At 46.3% G+C, this 24,146-nt stretch overlaps 1 protein-coding gene across 4 annotated transcripts in view; it reads right to left on the reverse strand.

Annotated features, from left to right (window-relative positions):
- The window catches only part of LOC144781609 (ADP-ribose glycohydrolase MACROD1-like), a 602,071-nt gene that overhangs the window by 326,807 nt on the left and 251,118 nt on the right, over positions 1 to 24,146 (reverse strand). For all 4 annotated transcript variants that reach the window (XR_013601015.1, XM_078660550.1, XM_078660548.1 and 1 more), the window contains exon 3: positions 18,682 to 18,801. Coding sequence is in view for 3 of the 4 variants with exons in the window: in XM_078660550.1 (XP_078516676.1) it covers positions 18,682 to 18,801 (120 nt within the window). In the remaining variant the exon portion in view is untranslated. The remainder of the gene's footprint in view (positions 1 to 18,681; positions 18,802 to 24,146) is intronic.

A 24,146-nucleotide genomic window follows, 5' to 3' on the forward strand; every position in this document is an offset into this window, starting at 1 on the left:
ACAGTGGCAGAGGCCATCCCTGATGTGTACCCCTGGTGATCGTGAACTGGTCAGTGAGTGAGTCATTCACACGGAGTCGTGCAACCAGGTGTAAGTAGGGAAGCAAGATTAGTGCAATGAAGCCCTTGGGAGCCTGAGTTTCTGCAGAGTTGCGTGGAGGAAATGCCACTCCAGAGAGTCGAAGGTCTTTTCAGTATCAAGCAGAGCGATGGTTGCAGGCACCTCGGGCGAAACCCTGTTAAGTACCGCAAATACCGTGCGGAGGTTGAATGACATAGACCTGTGAGGAACAAACCCTGTCTGGACCAGGGCGATGATCTGATCAATTAACAGTGCCAATCTGGTGGAGATTACCTTGGCCAAAATTTTATCAAAATGGAGTAAAGAGAGGGGCTGATAGGAGGTGCAGAGGAGAGGATATTTGTCAAATTTCATCAAGAGTGTAATCACCGTCTGACGCAGTGAGGACAGCAGTACACCCTCATAGAGGGCTTTAGCATGCATACATTTCCAAAAGATGTGGGGTGAAAATGGATTTATAAGTCTTGTAAAAAGATAACTGTGAAACCGTGAAGGCCAGGGGCCTTATTGCCACCCAAGGCATCAATGGCCTGTCTTATTTCCTCCTCGGAGATAGGCTCGCTCAAGAATTGACACAGCGTGACAGTGATCCACACTATTGCAACCTCTTCAAGGTAGGCAGCTCTGGCGTCGTAGCCCCCCACAAGTTTGGTGGGGGAAGTTGTTCATGATAATGAAGGATGGCAAGTGTGATATCAGCCTTATGAGTGACTAGCCTGCTGTCATCAAGTAGAGGTTCAGGTATGTAGGTGGGACCTTAGTTCAGATGAAGGAGATTTGCCAATGTGCGCCCAGGTGTTTACCTTCGCCATATTGCCGGGCCTGGGCACACTTGCCCAGATGGGCAATCTCTCACTCGGCCAAGGAATGGAACTCGCTTCTCAGCGTGGGGCGAGGATGCGCCAGACCGCAGCTTGTCAGACCTGTTAATGTCTAAGTTCACCCTCTACACATTTGATGCTATTCCGAATGTCCTGGAGGACACCTGCATGTTTAGAGATGCTAACAACCATAATGAATGCGTTAAAGGCCTCCCAGAGGTCACAGAGTTGGTGTTTATGTCAAAGTATTTTGATATGGAGTCTCGGAGCTCTGTATGGAACACTGCTTCTAGGAGAGCAGTGCCAGTAAAGCACCATCTTCTCTCAAGCCCTCTACCAAATGGGATATTAAGGGACATCTGCCCAGGGGTGGTGATCTGAGAGTGTATGGGGCAAGTGTTGCACGCGACTCAGCCAGGGGAGAGCGCTAGCCGACAGAAGCCAGTAATCAATGTGCGTCCATACAGCATGTTGCACAGAAACAAAATGTATATGTGGGCTTTGTAGAATGTAAGTGTTGCCATGTATCTGTCAGTGTATAGGTGTCATAGATATCTTTAAACGCCCTAGTGGCCAGTGGCTTGCTAATAGAGGGCATCCCCATGAAATCAAGTAGGAAGTTCTGTACCAAGTTGAGATTCCCCCCAGTAGTGGCGCCAAACCGACCCATGATGGAAGAGAGCTCATGAAAGAAACCCGCATCATCAACATAAGGAGCATATACATTCACAAGGAGTAAGCAGTGGTCAGCCAATTGACCAGCCAGTATCACATTCTGGCCTTCTCTGTTCACGAAGCTGGCGGTAAGGCTGAAGGGGACGCTCTTGTGGATGAGGGTGTACACCCCCCCTGGAGTAGGTGCTGTAACTAATGAAGTATCAATGTTGTCCCCATGCTTTGGCAAAGACTGGGGAATCTTGTGGGAGGAGGTGTGTCTCCTGCAGGACAACAATCTTTGCCCCATGCCTATCGATGTAGGCCATGATCTGCTTACCCTGCCGAGCACTGTTTAAGCCCCCAACGTTCCACGTTAGACATGTTATCCCAGTCGAGGAGGCCTGCCCCGCCAAGGTCTTAGTCATGCTTGCAAGTGCACAGTCTGCACGGTAAGAAGGACAGTACATATAACCCCCAGGGTAATGTTGAAAAGGGAAGAAAAAGAAGAACAATTGACCGCAAATAAACCAACCCACACTACCCCCCATCCACACGGAGCATCAAACCGCTCAGGAAATCCCATAGAAATTAACAAATAAACACAAATCCCAAAAGAAATAACAATATGGTATACACCGTGAGGGTGGGCAATGCCACGGTCAATAGAGTCCATATGAAGGAAACAATTGGCGCATAATAGTAATTGGTTACAGGGAAATTCAGGCATGTCCTGCCAAGAAACAGTGCCCAGAAGGGAAGTTCAATGGTCCGCCAAAGAGTATTCATCATGGATCTCGCTCTATTCGAACTCAGGAGCAAGTTCAGCCAGTGGGGAAAAGGTCTATGCTGGGTGAAGCCTGCAAATCGGCCGGAGTGTGAACCGGGGTAGACCGTGGCAATGGAGCACACCGGAATTAAAACTTTTACAGACGGAGAGTGCTTCTGTAGGAGAGTCGAAAAAACGAGCTTTCCCATCTACATCCATTAAAAGCCTAGCATGGTACAGCATGCCATATTGAATATCCTTTTTTGCAGAGTAGTGCCTTAACATCTTGAAATTTATGATACACCTTCTGAACTATCAAGGTGAAGTCGGGGTACAAAGAAATGGTGGATCCTCGATATTACAACAGGCTTTGCTTACAAGACAACTAAAGCTGTATGTCCTGGTCTCTGAAGTTAAGAAAAGATTCAAATTATAGAACGAGGAGCTGTTCTAGGTGGCGGTCTAGGCCCCCGTGACCGATGTGCTTGCTCTACCACCAAGCTGTCCCTGAAGCTCTGGCGCTCAAACAATTAGACTAGCACATGCTCCACAAATTGGTCCAGGTGCCCCATGTTGGTGCATGCTATTATGCCAGTGATGCGTATATTGCACCCAAGTGGGCAAATGTTGACTGCAGCCAGGGGTCCAAAGGGTCTCGACTACCCCACATTAATGATGAGGGAGACAGCCTGCATATACTCCAAGTGGAGCCGAGGCATCTCCCAGAAGATAGCACTTGAGTGAGGTAGCAGACTACCAGTAGTATCCAAACCCAAAGAGTAGTGATAGCGCAGGAAGGGCCCAGGCAAAGTGTCTCAGAGTATGTAGGGGATTAAACTCTAACAATAGACGTGGTGCGCTGGCTACACCGTGGTGCAGCTAAAACACGCCACCTGCCACTAGTTCAACATGGGGGCACGCCGAGTACGCTGAAACAATCCACAGTGGAGAGTAACAAATGCTGCAAACTTGGGCCTCAGCAAACGTGACTGCAATCACGTTGCAGCCAATGAAGCTGCAGAGGTAAGCATGGTTTGAGGCTCCAACAGCAGAGAAGCACTCAATGCGGTTGGCTATGGCATACCCACGTCTAGCAAGGATTACAGCTGTTGACATGAGGGTCGCAGCTCAGCGAGAAGCAATAGATAGGTAGAAATGTCTCCATTTGCAGCGCCAGTCACCAACAGGCCGACCAGTGCTGGTCTCCGGCGATGCACCACTCCTTCCAGCAGCAAGTCTTCAGCTGGTAACGATCTTGGGCTAGGCAGGCGGCCAAGGCCTTTGTTCACAGAGTGCTGGGCGGGGGCAGCAGGGCTAGGTAGCCCATTTCTCAGGCTTGCCTGGGGCGCATGTCACCGTGGGGCGTCCAAAGAGGGCTAGGCCCGTTCCACGCACTCAAGAGGTCTTGGCCCTTCCTCCTCAAATCATGACCCAAAATACTGAATATTGTTCAGCAAAGTACGGGCGGAAGGATAGTAGCACGGCAGATGGAGTTAGATAGGGTTTAGTGCATGTAAACCATAGTTATCGGGCTGCCACAGGCGGAGCTTCATTGCCGCGCGGCCATCTTGGCTTAACACCTGGGGTGCACATTAGCAAATCTCCTTCGTCCAAACAACAGACCCGCTTACATACCTGAACTTCTACTCAATGACGGCAGACCAGTCACTCATAATCCTGATATCACAATTGCCATCCTTCATAATTACGAACAACTGTATTCCACCAAACTTGTGGAGGGCGACGACGCCAGACCTGCCTACCTTGAAGGGGTTGCAATGGTGTGGATCATTGACTCGCAGCGTCAATTCATAAGTGAGCCTGTCTCTGCAGAGAAAATAGCATAGCCTATTGATGCCTTGGATGGCAAAAAGCCCCCCGGCCTTGACGGTTTCACAGGTATCTTTTACAAAACTTATAAATCCATTCTCTGCTTTATCCCTCGATGAGGGTGCCCTGCCGTCATCACTGCATGAGGCGGTGATTACACTCTTGATGAAATCTGACAAATATCTTCTCCTCTGCACCTCCTACCGGACCCTCTCTTTACTCAATTTCAATAAAATCTTGGCCAGGGTAATATCCACCAGATTGGCACTATTATTCGATCAGATCATCTCCCTGGTCCAGACAGGGTTTGTTCCTCACAGGTCTACGTCCTTCAACCTCCACACGGTATTTGCAGTACTTAACAGGGTCTGACCCAAGGCACCTGCGGCCATTGCTCTGCTTGAGGCAGAAAAGACATTGGACTCTCTGGAGTGGCCTATGTCCACGCAACGCTGCAGAAACTCGGGCTCCCAAGGGCTTCATTACACTAATCATGCTTCTCTACTTACCCCAGTTGACGAGTAAGTGTGAATGGCTCACTCACTGAGAAGATTCCCTGTGCCACCGTTTCATCTTATTATTGCCATGGACCCATTAATGCCCCACCTACAGGAAAAATACATGCACCGCAGACTTTGTTTTTGGCCTGGCCCTCTATTGTAATTCCGGTGCTTGCTCCGCCTTACAATGTAATGCTTGGATTACTGTACCTGCTGGTTTTACCAATGTTTTTGTCCCTCCTGCCCAGGTCTCTATCGATGGACTGTTATACTCTACACCCATAATGTGAGCACTATGTTTTATACTATTTTGTTTGGAAAACCATAAATAAAGCTCCCCAAAAAAGTTTAAACATTTTCATTGTAAAATGTACTAAGAATCAAAGTAAAAACCTGTGTTTAGTTGCCGCCACCAGAAGCCCTCTAGATTTTGTATCTCATGGGTGTGAAAGCCCAAAGACTCGGTTTAAGTGTGTGTGTGGGGGGATGGAGGGGGGGACGTTTGCATATGTATGTTAAAAGATGCAAATTCTGGACAACAACATTTAAAGGCATGTAATGCTTCATCAGCACTGAATATATTGCAGGGTTGCAGGTTCTTTTTCAATATGTCAAAATCAAGACTTGAGCTATGAATACTTTCTTCTTAACCGGTTTTGAGGAATGGCATGGCCCTCTTATATACCTGCACATGGGTCTCTTTTAGACACGAATACCTGGTGAAAGGTAGAACATTCCTCAGAGTAACTGTCCTGCAAAACAACTTGTTAATTATGTTGCAAAGCTCACCAAATTTGAAGATGTAGCTCTTGTTGAATGAGCTATAAGCGTGCCAAGAAAAAGTCTACTCTGTTACATTTCTGTTAAGAGGATGTGATACAATCTACGAACCAATGGTCAATGCCTTCGTTTGTGAAACAGCCTGCCCTTTATTTAAACTGGTATAGGACACAAAGAGAAGATTACTGAGCCTTAATTACTGAATTCTGGATGCATAATATTAGAGGGAGTGTTTGGCACCCAGTATGTGCAGCAATTTTGTCTGCCATCAATGAAGGCTTTGAAAAGAACACAAGATGCATAACAGCTTGGATTCAATTGAAAGTCAAAAATAATCTTCGATCTGAAGCAAGGATCTCTTCTTCGCATGGTAGCTTTACAATGATGACACTTCAGAAGAGGCTTTTGAATTCTATTAAAAAAGCCTTACTTCACCGGCTCCTTGAACAAGTAATTGCTGGGGTGAAAATCAATTCCACAAAAGGAATTTTAAGTCATCAGAACACATAGCTGAAACCAGTCTCCTGTTAGTTAGTAATACGATAAGCTCAAAAGTTAAGGCTGGCCTTTTTACATGTCGGATTTGTTTTTATAAAAGACCCCCTAGAAAAGTATTCACTAACTCCATGTGGATCCCGGTATAAGGACGCATTGGTATTACACATGGTTAAACCCAGGAAGTAAGGCAAAGTCCTTCCAGACTGACAAAATTCTGTGTGAAATGTTTCCATCCATAAACAGACAAAATCAATTATAAATGTTCTTGTAACCAGCTTTAGTAGATGAAAGTCAAGCTTCCCTGCCTGCATAGAATATTGGTTACAACATAACAAGTGACAACTTTGTAATTGTTCACTAGTCATACAACTAGGCACAATGATGATGCTTTAAGAAAAGCAGCACATGCCCGATCTGGACGCATTGGTAATTAATTTTATCCTGATCTAAGGGGAGAAGTGGATCTGTGACCCACAGTAGTTTCAAACAATAACAACGAAAATAACCCAAAAGTGCTTTGTTCATTAATCCTGGAAAATACCATAACTATCAGAAATTTCAGGACTATCAGAGGTTTCTGTGGGTAAAGAGGAAAAGTGCACAGAGGCAGTACATACCTGCTCATTAAAATGGTTTCGCCCTCCAAGCCTTGCTATGGGTGTATGCTCACATATTTTGGATTCGGAGTATTCTGACTCAATGAAAAGAACAAACGGAGGTGCTTCCTAACATTTTAGGATCATGTCTACATCATCTTGGAGTAGGACCAACTTTGGGAATTGCTTTGGCTGATGCTATCTCCCACTACTTTATTCATGGCATGGCAATGCTCTGTCAACTGGCTAATCCAGCATTCAAATGACAACTTCCAGGGTGTCTAGGTTTCCGAGGAGAATTAATGTGTTAGTTTTCCTCCATGCTTACAAATATAAACACGGTCCTTATGTTACCCATATGATTTTTTACTGTTTTCCCTGAATTAATTATTTTAAGGACCTGAACTCCAAAGAAATTGAAATAAGAATTCAATGAATTTTTCAGTAATGCTGCTAGAAAACTGATTTTCTGAGCCCACAGTTTCTGCAGCTTTTTGCACCTTATTTGGAGCGTAAAACATGAGATCAGGGTGATCTATAACACACTGGCCCCAGGAGGACATTGAGCTGCCTAATTGTTAACTAACAAAGACACACGTACTATAGGGAAACATCCTTTACAACGCAACTTTTACCACGCAGTGCCTTTACGATGCAACTTTTACAATGCAAACCATTACAACGCATTGCGCTGGGGGGCGCTCTAGGATAGGGAATAGGTTTAATTTACTATCCAACACCTTCCCTACTATCCACGGGGACTGGAGTTGGAATAGTAAATTAAACTATTCACTATCCAGCGCCCCAAAGCACTATGCGTTGTAAAGGCATGCGTTGTAAAATCAGCGTTGTAAAGGCATGCGATGTAAAAGCATGCGTTGTAATGTCATACATCCCGTACTAGAAGATGCTCACAAGTAGGGTCTGTCTTCTTTTTGCCATCTGCTTCACTTATAAGATGGAAGGATAGAGATCTGCTTAGAACAACAGAATAGCTCTTATGGTTGGATAACAATTCTACCCTTTGAAGAATGAGTACAGGAGCTGGAACAATAAACTGCTTTGGAACCGAACAAATGTTCTTGCTCTGGATGAGTGTGCTGATATCAACCAGATGTGGGCAGCCACCAGAGCCAGATAATTTGAGGCTTACACAGTAGCACTTTGAGACAGCAGAGTTGGCCCATGAAGCCAAATCAAAGCTATTTTAAGTGCTTTCGATGTCTGGCTATATGGTGTGAGGCTTATGCAGTTTAAAGGCACAAAGAAAACCCTCTTGCTGTAGGGTATGAACAACAGCTTGAAGTGTTGACATCATAAGGGATATATTACTGGTAATGGAACTATTGACTATCCTGAGAGGTAAGATTTTAATATAACATTTCTTTCCCTAATTGAGGAAAAAGTAGCAGAAGTTGATGTCTTCATTTATTTGAATTTGGTGGGCCTCTAGTATATTGGCAGAAATAAACCTGTGTATGTGTGTTTGATCTCCAATTAGCTTGTCCTCTTTTCTCTCTGATTGTTGGATGGTTGGCAATGAATTCCAATAAACGTCCAGGTCTGATGATATCCAAGACCCATTTCTGAGTTTATGACCAAGGTGTAATGTGGCCCATAATCCTCCAGGCACATGACCTGCTGAAGTGCTGAATGTGGAGGAAGAGTTCGTGAAGTCAGTCCATTCCTGCTGTTCCTGGACTTGGGGCAGTCAACCCTCTTCTTAACATGTGAAATGACAAAACGTTGCAACGCTGTATGGATGTATCTTGTTGATTACGACCTTTCAGGAGGCTCATGACTATAGGTTTGAGAAAGTCTAATCAACAAAATGAGAAAAATAGAGCCAAACTCATACGGAGCTCTTTGTGCTTGGTGGTGGAGCATGGTTTGAGGCAGATTCATGTTTCTTACATGCCCCGTTGGTTGGGTGTTAGGCTTTAAGTTCTCTATAAAGCAAACCGAGAAAAATAATAGAAAGCCTTGAGCTTCTAACTAGTCACAGACACTGCATTTGTGTTTGGGTGGCGATTCCTTCACTCAAGTAGAAAATATACAGCAATTAGCACTGTGTCCTACCATCACTTTCCAGTATATAAATACCACCTTTTAAGATAATGTGACATTTCTATAGGTAGTAAATGAAACTACCAAGAAGATCATAAGTTTGAAAATTCTTTTACTGCCATGTTTCACTGGCAATGTTTTTGTTTGGGGTTATAACCAATTTTTGGAGGAACATTTATTTTATTTGCGGTAAAATTAACGTATTTGTGGAACACAGCCAGTTTAGGGCATAGGTGTCCAACCTTTTCTGTTATAATAGCTACATATGTTGAATAAAAATCACCCCAAGCTATTAATATCATTAGGTAAGAGGTGTGGCGCCGCGGCCAGGGCGGCAGACTTCGGAACCCAGGGTCTCACGGTTCGATCCCTGGCACCGGCGGCAAAACTGCCCAGCACCATGTGACTCTGGGCAATAGCTCGCTTAATCTTCCTGATGGCCCAAAGTGCCTTGACACCTTAGGGTAATTGTTCGTGCTTTACAAATACTTGACATTTACATCTACATTTTACATTAGTGTTTTAATAGTGACCACACCAGACAAGTTACACTAGTGGCCATCCTATGTAAGATAAGAGCAGTATTCACCTCAGTTCATCAGACAGGGTTGCCAGCAGCAATGTAAAAAAGGCTTGGTCAGTGTGGAATACATAAGAGCCACAGTTGCAGTGATCCTGACACTGGGGTAATAAAATTAGTACTAGGTCCCCCAAAGACTATATGAGTTACCAATGAAATTTCAGCTTCAAACATATATTTCTAATTCAACCACTTTTATCCGAAGGACCGCAAATACACAAATTTTCGACTAAAATAGAAGTTTTTCAATTTTGGCACACATATATTAATTCAACCAAGCAAAAGCTTTGAATTTACAAGGATGGTGTGCCTACAGAAGAGCTACTTATAGGCAGCTGGGGAGCTACCAGTAGCTCACAAGCTACTCTTTGGAGCAACCTGGTTTAGAAGAATCACGTTCTAAGACAACAGACTTGAAAAGTGAAAGGTTAGTTGATCCAGAAACTTAAAAATCTTCACTGCAGTTTTACAGAGGGCTTCAAATCTCTTATTGCAGAAAACAATGTGAAAAACACTGAGTAATCCAGATCTCCTTTGTGGGCCTTACTCACATCAAGTGACAGAAAGAATAATCCAACATAGCCCTTGAGGATATAAGTAACCAACCCTCCGTTTATTCACTGACAAGCAAATGAACGAAGAGACATCAGAGTAAAATCAATATACACAAAGTTGACACTATAGCTCTAATTAAAAGTGCAGGGCTGATCCCTGATCAAACGTTTGTTTGCACGGGGGACGCAATTACAAGTTTTGAGATAATTATTACACACTTGCAGTTTTCCCCTGATAGATTCCAGTAGATCGAACCTACCAAACTTTATCGGGGAAATGCCTGTTAAAAAAGGCTAAACCTGAGGAGCTTGGTGTGTTAAATACAGATTCTGTGTGTTATGCCTCATTTGCAAGTAAAAATCGCAGAATATCAGTTATCTTTCATGGTGGCAAACACCAAAACCCGGGGTAATGGTGGTTCCCACATACCTCACCCTATTCCACCTAACATGTAATTTGGGGTCCAGATAATTTGTTAAAAAAGGTTTCTGCTTTCCACCGTGAGAGGGCAGAATGTTGAAAAACCTAGAGAATGTGAGTCTATGAAAGATACTGTGTTGGAGAAAATGTCTTCCCACTCAATCAGAGTTTGGTATTATATTCACTAATCACATGCTTGAGAATTTATAACAAAGTTCTGCCTACATGTTGCTTCACCAACAGCATGCACTGTGCACTTTTTTGGACTGTTCTGCATAAAATGCTAATATGAGAGGCCTATAGTCATTTCATAGACGTACACATATACTAATGTTGTGCAGCACTTAAGAAAGCTACATTTAATTTTTCGCCCTTTTGTCAGACCCAGATTTCAATACTCCACGTACCATTTTTTCATAATTCTTTTTACATACAATTCTCCAATAAATTAAAATATAATCCAACTAGGGAAGCAAAACACATTTTAGAATGACTGTATAAATAGGTTTTCTTAATAGAAAGCTGCATTTGTACAATTCTCTCACATTTTAAGTGTCAAAACAATGCAAATATGAAGGAAACATCTGTAAATTAGAAAATGTTTATACCCATGTAAAAGATGAGTTCTCCAAAATAATGTGTCGACATTTATGAGATCGCATTGAAAGGATGCACTGACTGGACATCAAACAAGGGCATGTCCAGAGCATGGAGACTGCACGAGTAACAGTCCAAAGAAAAACCATCCAACCTCAAAAATATTTATGGGAATATATTCATAGGAAAACTTGTACTGAAGATTAGCTTTTTGCACAAACATTTCTATCGAGATTACGTAGTGATAAATTCGATATTTAGGGGGAAAACTCTTGACATTAATCCTAGCTGCCAAGGTTTCAGATTGCTTATGTGTGACATTTTCATAATTTCAATGTAATTATGAGTGACATTCAATGATTATGAGTGACACTTTCTCGCGAGCAAAATCAAAGATATGAAGACGAGGGAAACATATAAATATCAGAAATTACAACTATTTGAGCAATGAGAAACTAAAGGATCATCTTAAAACTGCTTCAAAAAAGCACCAGGAATGGAAGGGAACTCTGAGATGGACTGACCCAAACAGGATGTGAGAGGCCCCAGGCATGATCTCAGTTGCCTGTTAATAAATGATCCCAATTAGTCAGTCTTGGTTTCAATCTGCAGCTGCTTGGTGTTCTGGATGGGACTAGAATATTCTGCACATTCAAGCCTCAACATTCGAAGAAAAGCTCACGAGTGTCCTGATTAAATGCACCAACAGCAGTGTCAGCATCTAGTGCTCTGCTGTCAGCACGAGGCTGTGCCTGCTGCGCTGATCACATGAGCTAAGCACTTCACGCCTCCCGCTGTTTGCATCAACAACCTAGTGGCTTGTTATATTGTCTCGTGATTGCTGAAGTGCGTACATGGACAGACTTGAAAGTACTTGAGCAATCACAAGTCAATAGAACAGGCCACAAGGTTGTTGATATAAACCAGACGTGAACTGCTTGTCTCATGTGTTCACAGTATAGATAAACTAATATAATTAAATCTAAGATTATTAAGGCTCAGAGCAGTGCAGCACACCAAGACGGCAAGGACTTCCACTCGATTTGAATAGCCCGCCGATTCTGCCTCACAGTGTGTGCTCACACTTGCACTACTTCCTCCGGACGTGATGGCAAGACCAAGTCAGCGTTACATTAAAAATAAAAAAGCATCCGGATTATAGCCAGTTAAGGTATTGCTGAGAGTTAACTGTGTGTGTCTGTCAAATTTAAGCCGCGGCGTGGCAGGAAATTACATCGCCAGCCTGGAGCCAGCACAGAGGATTGTAACAGTTTGTTACATTGTAGCCACCTAGCGCTGCCCCGCGCCCACAAGCTGAGAGCAGCCATGATTAACTATTTATGAACTACTAGAGCAGCTGCTGGCACTGGCTGCAGCACGTCTCTCGGACTTGGGAGCAGGGTGGCGCAAGTCAGCAAAATGCATGACAATGCATTTCAGTGTGGTGATGCGGACCACTGCACTGAAATGTGTGAGTGTCACACCTGATGCGTGATACTTGACAGGACTGCATTTACGTGGGAATATGTTTTACTTGCTTTGCCTGGCGTGTAAAAAAGCAACATGAAAATATCTTGATACCTAAACAAACCGCAAAGAGGGTTTGAAGCGAGATTCTTTTTACAGAACGGGTATGGGTTGCCTGTGTTTAAAACAACTCAGAAAGGAAAAAGAAATGTCGACACAGCTGTAGAGTGCCACCCGGGCTCTACTGACATGCTTTATGTAGAAGCACGCACTGTGGAGGCCGGGATCAGCCAAAAGAGATTACTAAAAGTGCAGGGAATTGCTCAAAGCCACGGCCAGACTGGTAATGTGTGTGTCTGTTGCACGTTATTGTACCCCAGGACTGAGGCCCATACGACCCAGGCCAGGGGCCTTAATCAGGGCTTTAGGTAAGATGAAAAGCGGTCTCCCATAGGGGCGTGGCCGTTGTAAATAAGGATGTGGCTTAAAACACTTACACTAAAAATCTGTACTTAGCATAGTGTGCTGCCCCACTGGTATTTCTTTGCGCCTGTCCATTCATCCAGATATATAACACAAGTAACATTAAACCTACAACAAGCCAGGACTATTCGCTTTGTCAATGGTTGTAAACTGCATAAGGTAAATAAGCAACAACTATGACTTTGCTGTGTGTAAAATTGAAATGCTTCCGTTCTTGTGGGTTACCGACTTTCGAGCTAAGAAAGCAGGTTCGAGCCTCACATCGACTCAACATCCTGTGATTCAAAACATGAATAAATGTCCTTGTGAAATGTAACTGGTGCTCATGGTTGCTCCAAGTCTGCGCTATATATAACTGAAAAATGAGTCTCTTTGAAGTTACATCAAAAGCAGTGACGGGTGGTACTATTGCAGAGTTAAGCTTTTTTTTTCCCTCAGCCCTGAAGATAAAATTGGAGAGCCCTGTAGGGACCCGTTTCGGCACCTGCTATTAAGAACTGCCAGTTGCTGAGCATCGGCAGGACCCGGACCACTTAAAACCCTGGCCTTAACTCTGGTGAGGAGGTGGGCCATTTGCATCCCTTGTATACCATGGGCAGTAACTGAAGCATGCCCACCTGTCTCCCAGCAGTGTGATTGAGACTCAAGCCCCCCTCCTCGAGAATGGCCAGCTGACCGGGACGCTCCATGCAGAATCTACGTGTCTCCACCCGCCAACCACGCTGCAGCCCTAATGCACAGGCTCGTCAATTTGTGGGCGCGGCCTTACCCCCTCTCATCTGAGGACTTTGCTGCCTGCCCACAGCCCCAGTGCCAGAAGGGGAATTCGGCAGGACGTTGCTCCTGTGCTTGCCTGCACAGCACGCTGCCAAGCAAGTCCGCCTGGAGACTCCTCCTCCGCTTGCCGGGCTCTGGCGCCACCTGAAAGTGCTTGGCTTAACTGCACCTCAACTCAAAGGCTACCTGGCTCAAGGTCTCGCACGCCACCTGGTGGCACTAACACGCCATGGCAGATGACCAGCAGACGCAGGGGTGGATGGGCCCCAAGTGTCACCGGGACACTGCCCTTAAAGCTCTCTCTCTGTCTGCCTACACTACAGCTGTTCAGCGCCTTGGCTGATTCGGTCACTGCTGCAGCCAGATGGCACACGTGGGTAGGACGTCTGAATAACTACTTCAGCACCACACGAGAAATGGATGGCATGGCGAAGAGGTCCCTCCTTCTGCACAGAGAAGAAATCTACAAGCTCTTCTGTAGATGACAATCAGCCAAAAGAGGTGCATGCCAAGTCATCCAAGGTTGCAGATCCGTCACCCTAAAATGACTCAATTTACAGCAAACCGGATTATTGCTCAATGTCATCCTAATCCTGGCCCACCTGTATGAGCTATCCAACAGTCGGGTGGGCGAAATGGAACTAGCCCTGAACCGGATGCCCGTGCCACGGGCGTATCACTCAGGTTTCCCAAGAGTGAAGACCGAGAAGGTAGATGCAGTATATTGAAGAACGGCGGATGTATGATGTTACAACGCATACTTTTACCACGCATACCTTTACAACGCGGTATTTACAACGAATACCGTTACAACGCATAGCGCTTAGAGGTGCTGAATAGTGGTAAGTATAATTTTCTATTCCAACTCCAGTCCCCGTGGACACTAGGGAAGGTGTTGGATAGAAAATTAAACTTATTACTTACCCTAGAGTGCCCCCCAGCGCAATGCGTTGTAATGGTATGCGTGGTAATACCTGCGATGTAATGGTAGTGCGTTGTAAAAAATTTTTTGTAAACGTTGCATACCAAGAACGGCAGGCCCCCTACAGCTGCCTCACCAGCAACTAACCCACCCAGGTGCGGGAACTGCGGCATGGTCCAACACCAAAATTATATTCGCCTAGCTGGAGCACAACTTGCTCCAAGTGAGGCAAGACAAATCACTTCACCCACGTCTGTAGGAACACAAAGCAGGACCGAAGACCACAAGCAAAGCATAAACTGCAGACCACACTGAAACAACTCACGTTGGATGATGGCACCTCCCATGCGAGCAGCAGTGGCCCCCACTTTATCATGGGTGGCCTGACAGAGAAAGGACAAGGTCTTCAACGTATTCACAGCACATCCAGACAACATGAACAGGAAGCTGGCCCCCATATGCACCATCATGGTCGGTGAAGTCGCTGTGCCTGCCATGATTGACACAGGAGCATTCATTAAAATCATGGACTACAATAGTACGAGAAGCTTCAACCATATCCCCAGTTGGGAGATGACAAAGCTAAGATCTTTCTATGCAGAAGTAAGTGCCAACTGCGGCTTGCCGGGCCATACCGATGATTGTAGAGAATGTTGACCAAAAACTATGAACCTGTTTCCACGTCACCAAGGAAGGAACTTGGCACCTTCCTGGCCTGCCACTCTGCGGAGGACCAAGCACCCAGCACATCCACACCTACCAGGCGAGTATGATCATGAAGGAGTTCCTTAGTTTCTGCTAAGGCCTTGGCTACCTGTAAAACTCACAAGTAAAATGTTAACCATACCGTCCACCCTGTGGCACTGCGCCACAGACGTGTCTTCTTCCACCTCCGACCCCAGGTGGAAGCAGAACTTAGGAAACTGGAGCAGCTGGACATCATAGAGAAAGCGTCAGGCCCCACCCCATGGGTGCCACTGCTGGACATGGCACTGAAGCCGAGAGAACTGGGAGTAGTGCACATCTGCGAGGACATGCGCCTTTTGAACCCGCCAATACACTTTGAGCGACATTTGATGCAGACATTGGACGACATCATCTCATACCTCAACTGGACACAATGGTTCTTCAAGCTGGACCTCAATGCAGGGTACCACCAGCTTGAATTAGACCCCACGTGCTGGTACATCACCGCCTTCCCTACCCTCCTCAGTCTCAGAAGGTATAAACACCTCAATTTCAGAATCTTGTCAGCAATGGAGGTGCTCCAGAACACCATCAGGGAGGTGTTGTCCAGAATTGTGGGCTTGGTCAAAATCAGTGACGTCATCCTGATATATTCCCACACAATGGAGGAGCATCACAAATACCTCCGCAACACCCTAGCCCGCTTGGCAGAGTACAGTCTAAGACACTTTACAAGGAAAAGGGCTCCTTCTTTGAACAATTTATCAAATTTTTGGGGTACATTTTCTCCAAAGAAGGAACTTAAATTGACCCAAAGAAGGCAGAGAGCCATCGGCACCACACCAATACCCAAAATGCAGGAGAAGTACAGAACTTCCTTAGGCTGGCCACGGACTGTGGTAGATCCAGACTGAATTTGGCAACTTTGTCTGAAACTTTGAAAGCCCTAACAAAAATAGATGTTAAATAGAAGTGGACTGACTGGGCCAAGGAAGCCTTCCGTCACATCAAAAGAGCCCTCATGAGTGATGCAACAATGGCGTACTAAGACCCTCGCCAAAACACTGAGCTAGTTGTCGACATCAGCCATGTTGGGCTGGGAGCATTACTGATGCAGGAAGCAAGCCACAAGACACGAGTCCTGATTGCAGAGCACTCAAGCGACGGGGTCTAGACACGCCCATATCTACAGAAAAAGCCTGGCCATCCGGTGGAGATGCCACCAATTTCATCTTTACCTATGCAGTCATCACCTTCGGGTCACCGAGGACCACAAGTGGCTAGTCCCTCTCTTACCCGGCACGTCCCAGAACCTGCCACCCAGGACTGAGCGATGGGCAGCCCAGTTGCAGATGTGCAACTTCCTGGTGGCGTACAGACCTGGGGCACACAACCCTACGGCCGTACTGTCAAGACACCCGCAGATAGAGGGAGAGGGCATAAAGGAAGAAGATGAATGATCGGAAGACCTTGCCAGAATGGTCATACAAGGGGCCTGCCCTGGGCTGATGAAGTCCAAAGATGTCCGGATGGTGGCTGGTGCAGGCTCATGTCTCCAAAGAGTAGTGGAAGCCCATCGCAACCGAAAGAAGAGCCACTTTCTGAATAAAGCAAGAAATGAAATCCAGAAGACAAAGCCTCCCTCACTCATCTCTGGCATATCCACCACAAGCTTAGCTACACCATGGATGGGCTCCGGCTGAGAGGCTCCCACATTGTAGTTCCTAAGAAACTATGGTCCTCAGTGATTGACATGGCACACTAAGGACACCAAGGCAAGGCCAGGACCAAGGCAAGGCTAAGGAGAAAAGTCTTGTTGCCCAGGATGGAAGAGTGAGTGGATGAGATAGTCAGCAATTGTGTCCCATGCCATATCACAGAAGGGGGACAACACAGGCCCCAGTATCTACAGAGTATAGAGCTCGGCGTGTGTGGACCCACTTCAGCATTGACTTTGGGAGTTGCCCCGAAGAGAGGTTAACTATTGTCATTATCAGTGGCCACTCCAATTACCCAGTGGTGGAGGCAAACCAACCCACAACATTTAAGGCAGTGCACCCAGTGCTCTAGAATTCGTTGTCACTGTTTGGAATGCCCAGACGTGATCAGTACTGACAACAGACCTGAATTTTGAGAACTATCTCCAAAGTCTTGGGGTACAGAACAGCAATCATGAGAACTCTCAAAATGACCCTACAGATAGGGGTAGATCAAGGAAAGGACCTCGAAGCATGCCTGCAAAAGCGCCTGATGGCATACGGGCAAATCCCGCACACAACAACAGGATGTGTGCCCGTGGATCTCCTATTAAACAGCCCACCAGGAATACGATTCCCACTAGCTGCCACTGACAGCCGGTCGGTTTGAATGAAAAGGCAGTGCAAGAGAAGTATCAGGGAACCAATGCGAAAGATCGAGGGGCTTGAACGCCAACCCTCCGAGCAGGGGACATGGTGTTCATGAAAGACAGCCAACCTAGGTACAAATTCAGGACCCCTCTTGAAAGGAATCCATGGCAAATCACTCAAATACAAGGGACTATGGTCATAGCATTGCATCAGGGTGAAGCATTAACCAGGAACGTGTCCTAGTTCAAAAGAGCCCAAGGTGCAGCACAACCAGGCATAGCCGACCTCCATCAGCCCCCCTCTGAAAGGGACTAGAGCCAATAGGGAGAGGCATTGACACGACAGAGTACAACAACCCCAAGCAGAGAAGGTCACACCAGGGAATCGAATGACGCGCTCCTGAGCTCGACCAGGAGCCAGTCACCCCAGAGGGAAGACAGTGAGGATTTGGAAGGCACCATGAGGGCCCGGAGCAGGTCCATACTACTGTACTGCTGAAGGCTGAATCTAACAGGGTCCTCAAGGACTATGTGTGGGGCAACCACATGCTAAATGGAGAGTCCCAGAAGGAGAGTCATGCCTGAGAAGTAACATGGGGATGGATGTAGAGGGCAGAAGGGGGTTAATAAACGGGCAGTGAACTACTCAAGGCCATGCCCAGACTAGTAATGTGTGTGTCTGGTATATTGTACATCCAGACACATATGACCCTGGCCACGGCCCTTTACAGTAGCTACAGAAGTGGAAGTGGAGACCTACGGGAGAAAAAAACATAAGGAATAACAGAAAATGTAGGCAGAGCTGAAAAAGACTAATTTTGAGGCAGGTAAAATGAGTGCCCTAAACAAAACAGAGAGCATGGAGGTAGGAAAGGGATCACAAGAAGATTGATTAGGACACAAAAAAAGTGGAGGAGGAAAGATTGCGAAGGACAAACAGACGGTGGTGTCACAAGGAAGACTTAGGATGTCCTAGTGGGAGATGGAGCTGAAGAAGGGAAGAAAAGCCACCTACCCTAGGTCTCGTCCTGTAAAATGGCTAATACAAAATATACACATACACCTATAATGCATGTTTGGGGAAAATAAAGTTGGTGATGTCTTGAATAAATCAAACTAGACATTGTCAATCGCAGCTTACATCATGCTGGAATTGTCAGATCTGACTCATCAAAATGGGATTCCTTTATTCTGCTTTTCGTTAACAATCAACTATATAAGCATAAGGATGCCCCAGGTGTGGTACTCACCGGCGTTCACAATCGCATCCACTTCCAGCTTAGTGATGTCACCTCTGAACAACGATATCTTCTCGATCAGGTGTTTATCCTTCGGATACTTCACTTCTGCAGAAGGCTTAATCTTGGCACCTGGGGGCAGAAAGGCAGGAGATGAAGCATCTCACTGTCTTTTCCTCAATCTCTTTCCCACTTTACAGCCACTCTTTTGTCTCTCGCCTTCTCATTCGTCCATTCCTGCTCTAGCTCATTCCCTCTTGATACTTTTCTTTTTCTACCTCCATCTTCACTTATCATCATAACATCGTTATTCAGTTGTACACAGCAACCACAAAAGAAGACAATAAATAACATACAGTTAAAACACATATACATTAAGTACAAAATAAGAATTCTGAATACAATAAAAACATACTAAAAAAGTGATACTGTATACATTGACACAAAGCACAATCCGGTCTTGAGCGCATAGACACCAGATCTGCACGTAAACAACTGACCACAACAAATAAAACATGTTTATTAGGAAGCAGTTGTAAATACATGAGAGTAGATGGCACTTGGATAAAATTCAAGGGCTTCAACAATGGTAACATAAACTGCTTTCTAGGACAACTGTAGTACTTGCAAAACATAAACAAATGTAGGGCGTCCTGCAGAGACCTGTTGTCGCATCCTCTTGCCCGGGTGTACCTATCCACAGGGTGTGGCCAGAAGATGATGTGATTGATTAAATCGAAACCTGGCCAAGAGAAATTGGTCACGTCTGCTAAATACCTACACTAAATACGGTTCCATACCCTTAACCGACACTAGGGCCATGTGACCCCTCGTTAGGAGTTTCATGAATTCATCCACTTCTCTGTTTAATATTTTCTGTTCAAAATAGAGCTATTTTATACCTTGTAGATCTCGGGGCAACAAGGAATGAGGTGTAGGTAAGCATCCAGTCTCCCGAGTGCTGGAAAGGCTGCCTTGACATAGGCCGTAAGCACGTCATCCAGGGACAAGCACATACAGAGGATCAGTCTGTTAAGCTTAAGATCCTCCCTGGTCCAGAATTTTACCCAGCAGAGCAGGGGGCTAAGAGAAAACTAAGTTGTCAGTAAACCTGATTCCAAGTTGAGTATGCACAGAATAAAATGGGGTACAAAATGTGTTTTCGGGGGCTTGAATTATGCCAGTCTTCCGATATCCCCAGATCTCACTGCCATATCAGGTCTGGGACATACACTTAGCATCATGAATCTTAGCAATACTTGAGGAAACCAGGGACCCAATCTATAAGCAAAGCTAGCCACTGCCCCAGTGGATTTAACAAGTTCAGCTATTGTCCCATCCAACAATTGCTGCCAATTATTCTTAGCATCAAATAGCACCCCGAGATAGGGAAAGGCTGAGGCTTTGCCCAGAGTGTAGTGGCTCACCTTGAAGATCTTAGAGCTGAGAGACAATGGTTCCACTACCAAGACAGAAGATATGGTAAAGTTCGCAGTCAGGTCCAGACAATCCATAAAGATGACTGATTTGTCCAAGTAGAGGAGCAGCAGCCTCTGGCTGTATGGGCCATCAGGACAGCATCGTCGACATACAACAATACCGGGAGCGACCTCAAACCTACCCTAGGGCAATCAACCCGTGAAGGTGAACATGAATGGTGCAAGGATACTCTCCTGCTGCACATCCCTACTGGTTGGAAGGACTGAGTGCAGGCAGCACCTTGCGAAAAACGCATGGAAACTGAGGTGTCCAAGTTCAAGACTGCCAATAAAGCCAATATGTTGGTATTCACCCCTAACTCGAGCAGCAAGGGCCACAGTTAGGCGTAATTAACCGTGTCGAATGCAGACATAAGGTCCATTAATGCCGAGTAGAGGATACAGGCTGGCTACAGTATACTTATTTATGATGATTAAGAAAAGATTCAAACACTGGTCAGATGTGGACCTCCCTGGCCTAAAGCCATAGTGGAAGTCTATAAGAATGTCATTTGCATCCAACCAGGCCATCAGCCTATTATTTATGAGTCTCCCAAGGACATTTACTACTGTGTCAATCAGTGAGATGGGGTGGTATCTTTAGTGCCCTTCTTGAACACAGGCACAATCACGGCTGTTGATCATGAGTGAGGAACCTCGCAAATTGCTGCTGCATTTAGGATCTGGGTTAAAAGGGGATCCCAAAGTTCATCATCCATCCTCTATAAGTCCGACGGAATTCCATCTGGGCCAGGGGCCTTCTTCCTAGTTCGCACATTTCTACCCAAGGTTATTTTCTTCAGGGCGAAAACCATGAGAACCTGTCCCAGCTCTTTGGCTGCCATAACCTCCCTCTCTGCCACCTCACCAAAGTTGTAGACCCCTGCAAAGTTGTCTACCCACTGTTCAGAAATGTGCGCACAAATAGAAGGACCAGTTCTATCTGCAAAGCACGTCCGGTTCACTACCCTCCAAAAGAGAGAGCTGTCTCCCATCTCGATGCCTATGTTAACACCTCCCAGGATAATAATTCCTGCAGGATTTGGTTGTACTTGGTTACTGCCTGCTTGTAGGCCTGCCTTTGGGCTGCCACCAGGCACCTATCTTTTGGGACCTGCTTCAAGGTAGCCTTCAGTTTCCGAATGTGCTTAGAACAAGCCCTGTCAAACCATTTTGGGTATTGTCCACATGAATGTGTTGACGGTGCGGTCAGTAATTCCTTGGCTTTACGAGCAATACCCTCAAATGCTTGCAAGACATTCCACTCAAGAGCATCTGCGTCTAGACAGGTGGCTATCTCCAGAGCTGCGTTAATTAAAAGGGAAGCTTTAATGTGCACCGGGTCTACCTGGAACCAGTTTAGTCACCAGCCTTGTGAAACAAGGAAGAGCCTATTAGGAGCCAGTCGCCCCCTTGTGGTTGATGGAGTGCAAGAAGCCCTCACGTACAAAGACATGGGATTAGGGTCACTAAATGGGCTATGAATGGTATTAAAGTTGACAATACACAAAAATAGGGGCACAGAAACAAGGATAAAATCGATGATAGAGGTGCAGTCCCTCCCCTTAAAAGTTGGAACAATAATAGTATCAGGTAAATTCATCAACTTTTCCAAGTCAAAAAACAAGATTATGGAATTCTAGGATTGCACCAAGTTACAAGCCTTCTTTGGTAAGAACAAAAAGAAGCCCCTCTGACACCATATACCTGGACTTAGAGACGTCGGTCTTTAAAGGGCAGTCACATAGGTGACATTAAAATCCTTCACTAACAGTATTATCTCACAACAATCAATCAATCAATCAAGGAATTTGTATAGCGCGCTACTCACCCGGAGGGTCTCAAGGCGCTGGGGGGGGGGGGGGGGTCCGCTACTGCTCGAACAGCCAGGTCTTCAGTTGTTTCCTGAAGGAGAGGTGGTCTTGGGTGAGGCGGAGGTGGATGGGGAGGGAGTTCCAGGTCTTGGCTGCCAGGTAGGAGAAGGATCTTCCTCCCATGGTGGTTCTTCGGATGCGTGGGACGGCGGCGAGGGCGTAGTTGGTCGATCGTAGTTGGCGGGTGGGAGTGTAGAAGGTCAGACGGTTGTTAAGGTATCTGGGGCCTAGGTCGTGGAGGGCTTTGTGTGCGTGGGTGAGGAGGCGGAACGTGATTCTTTTGCTGACGGGGAGCCAGTGCAGGTCTCTCAGGTGTCTGGAGATGTGGCTGTGGCGGGGCATGTCCAGGATGAGTCGTGCGGAGGTGTTCTGGATGCGTTGGAATCTTTTCTGCAGTTTGGCTGTGGGTCCGGTGTAGAGGGTGTTTCCGTAGTCTAGTCGGCTGGTGACAAGTGCCTGGGTGACCGTCTTCCTGGTTTCGGTGGGGATCCATCTGAAGATCTTTCGGAGCATGCGTAGGATGTTGAACCATGAAGACGAGACGGCGTTGACTTGTCTGGTCATCGACAGGGAGGAGTCCAGGATGAAGCCCAGGTTGCGTGCGTGGTCCGTTGGTTTGGGTGGGCTGCCTAGTGCTGGGGGCCACCAGGAGTCGTACCAGGCAGATGGTGTAGATCCAAGGATGAGGACTTCTGTCTTGTCTGAGTTCAGTTTCAGGCGGCTGTTCTTCATCCACTCGGCTACTTCTTTCATCCCTTCGTGTAGGTTAGTTCTGGCGGTGGCGGGGTCGTTGGTGAGGGAGAGGATCAGCTGGGTGTCGTCAGCGTAGGAGATGATGTTGAGGCTGTGTTGGCGTGCGATGGCTGCGAGGGGCTCATGTACACGTTGAAGAGGGTGGGGCTGAGTAAAGAACCTTGTGGTACGCCGCAGATGACTTCGGTGGCCTCAGATCTGAACGGGGAGAGGCGGACTCTCTGGGTTCTTCCGGCGAGGAACGAGATGATCCACTCCAGTGCCTTCTCTTGGATTCCGACGTTGCTGAGACGTTGAACTAGGGTGCGGTGGCAGACTGTATCGAACGCTGCGGAAAGGTCCAGGAGGATGAGGGCCGCTGTTTTCCCGTTGTCGAGCAGGGTTCGGATGTCGTCAGTGGCTGCGATGAGGGCGGTCTCGGTGCTGTGATTGGCTCGGAAGCCGGACTGTGATTGGTCGAGGGATCCGTTCGTCTCGAGGAAGACGGCCAGCTGTCTGTTGACGGTCTTCTCGATGACTTTGGCGGGAAACGGGAGCAGTGAGATGGGGCGGTAGTTCTTGAGGTCGGTGGGGTCTGCCGATGGTTTCTTCAGGAGGGCGCTGAGTTCGGCGTGCTTCCAGCTCTGCGGGAAGGTGGCCGCCCCACCAGAGAGCTCAGGGACAAGCTGAAACGTTGAAACTAGAGACCCCATCAGGCCCACATATAGCAGGATAAATCTTTACAATAGGATACTGGACGAGTCCAGTACAGATAATACCAGCCCCTGCAACACCGTCGTATCCCATGACACATCATCAACATGCCCACTTAGCTCCACTACCACAAAGATGATCAATCCCTCGATTGCCCTCCTTGCCGCCTAGAGCACTTATAGTAAGAAATATGTTTTATAGTCTTCCATTAAAAAGGTATTATTCACCTTCAACGTTTCCCGCAGACAAAAAGTCTGTTAGGATTTAACAAATTCCACCCAGTTTAAATCAGTAAACTTTGTTGAGAGCCCCGCAATATTCCAGGACATAGCATTAGGCCCTTTAAGTTCGATGCTGAGGTTCCAACTAAAAGTGGGCGGAAAATTCCTTCCCGTTCGCGGAACTGGCGAAATTTTGGCATTTCCACGTTCTGCGAAAATGTCGAAACTTCCGCGATCTGCGGCCGAACGGAATTCGGGGGCATGAGGTAATATTAAACCTCACCAGGAAGTGTGACCAGGAGGCTGCTTTCTCCTCATCTGCAGCTCTGATCGGTCTCTGACCCTTTATAATCAAGAGGCATGTGAACTCGCATAGGAACGGAAGCACTTACAGATATAAATAAAGCAGGTGCCCAAGTTGAAGATCAAATTCAGTAACGCATTAATCATCCCAAAAA

Source organism: Lissotriton helveticus, chromosome 9 (genome assembly GCF_964261635.1).
Source record: "Lissotriton helveticus chromosome 9, aLisHel1.1, whole genome shotgun sequence".
NCBI classification, from domain to species: domain Eukaryota; kingdom Metazoa; phylum Chordata; class Amphibia; order Caudata; family Salamandridae; genus Lissotriton; species Lissotriton helveticus.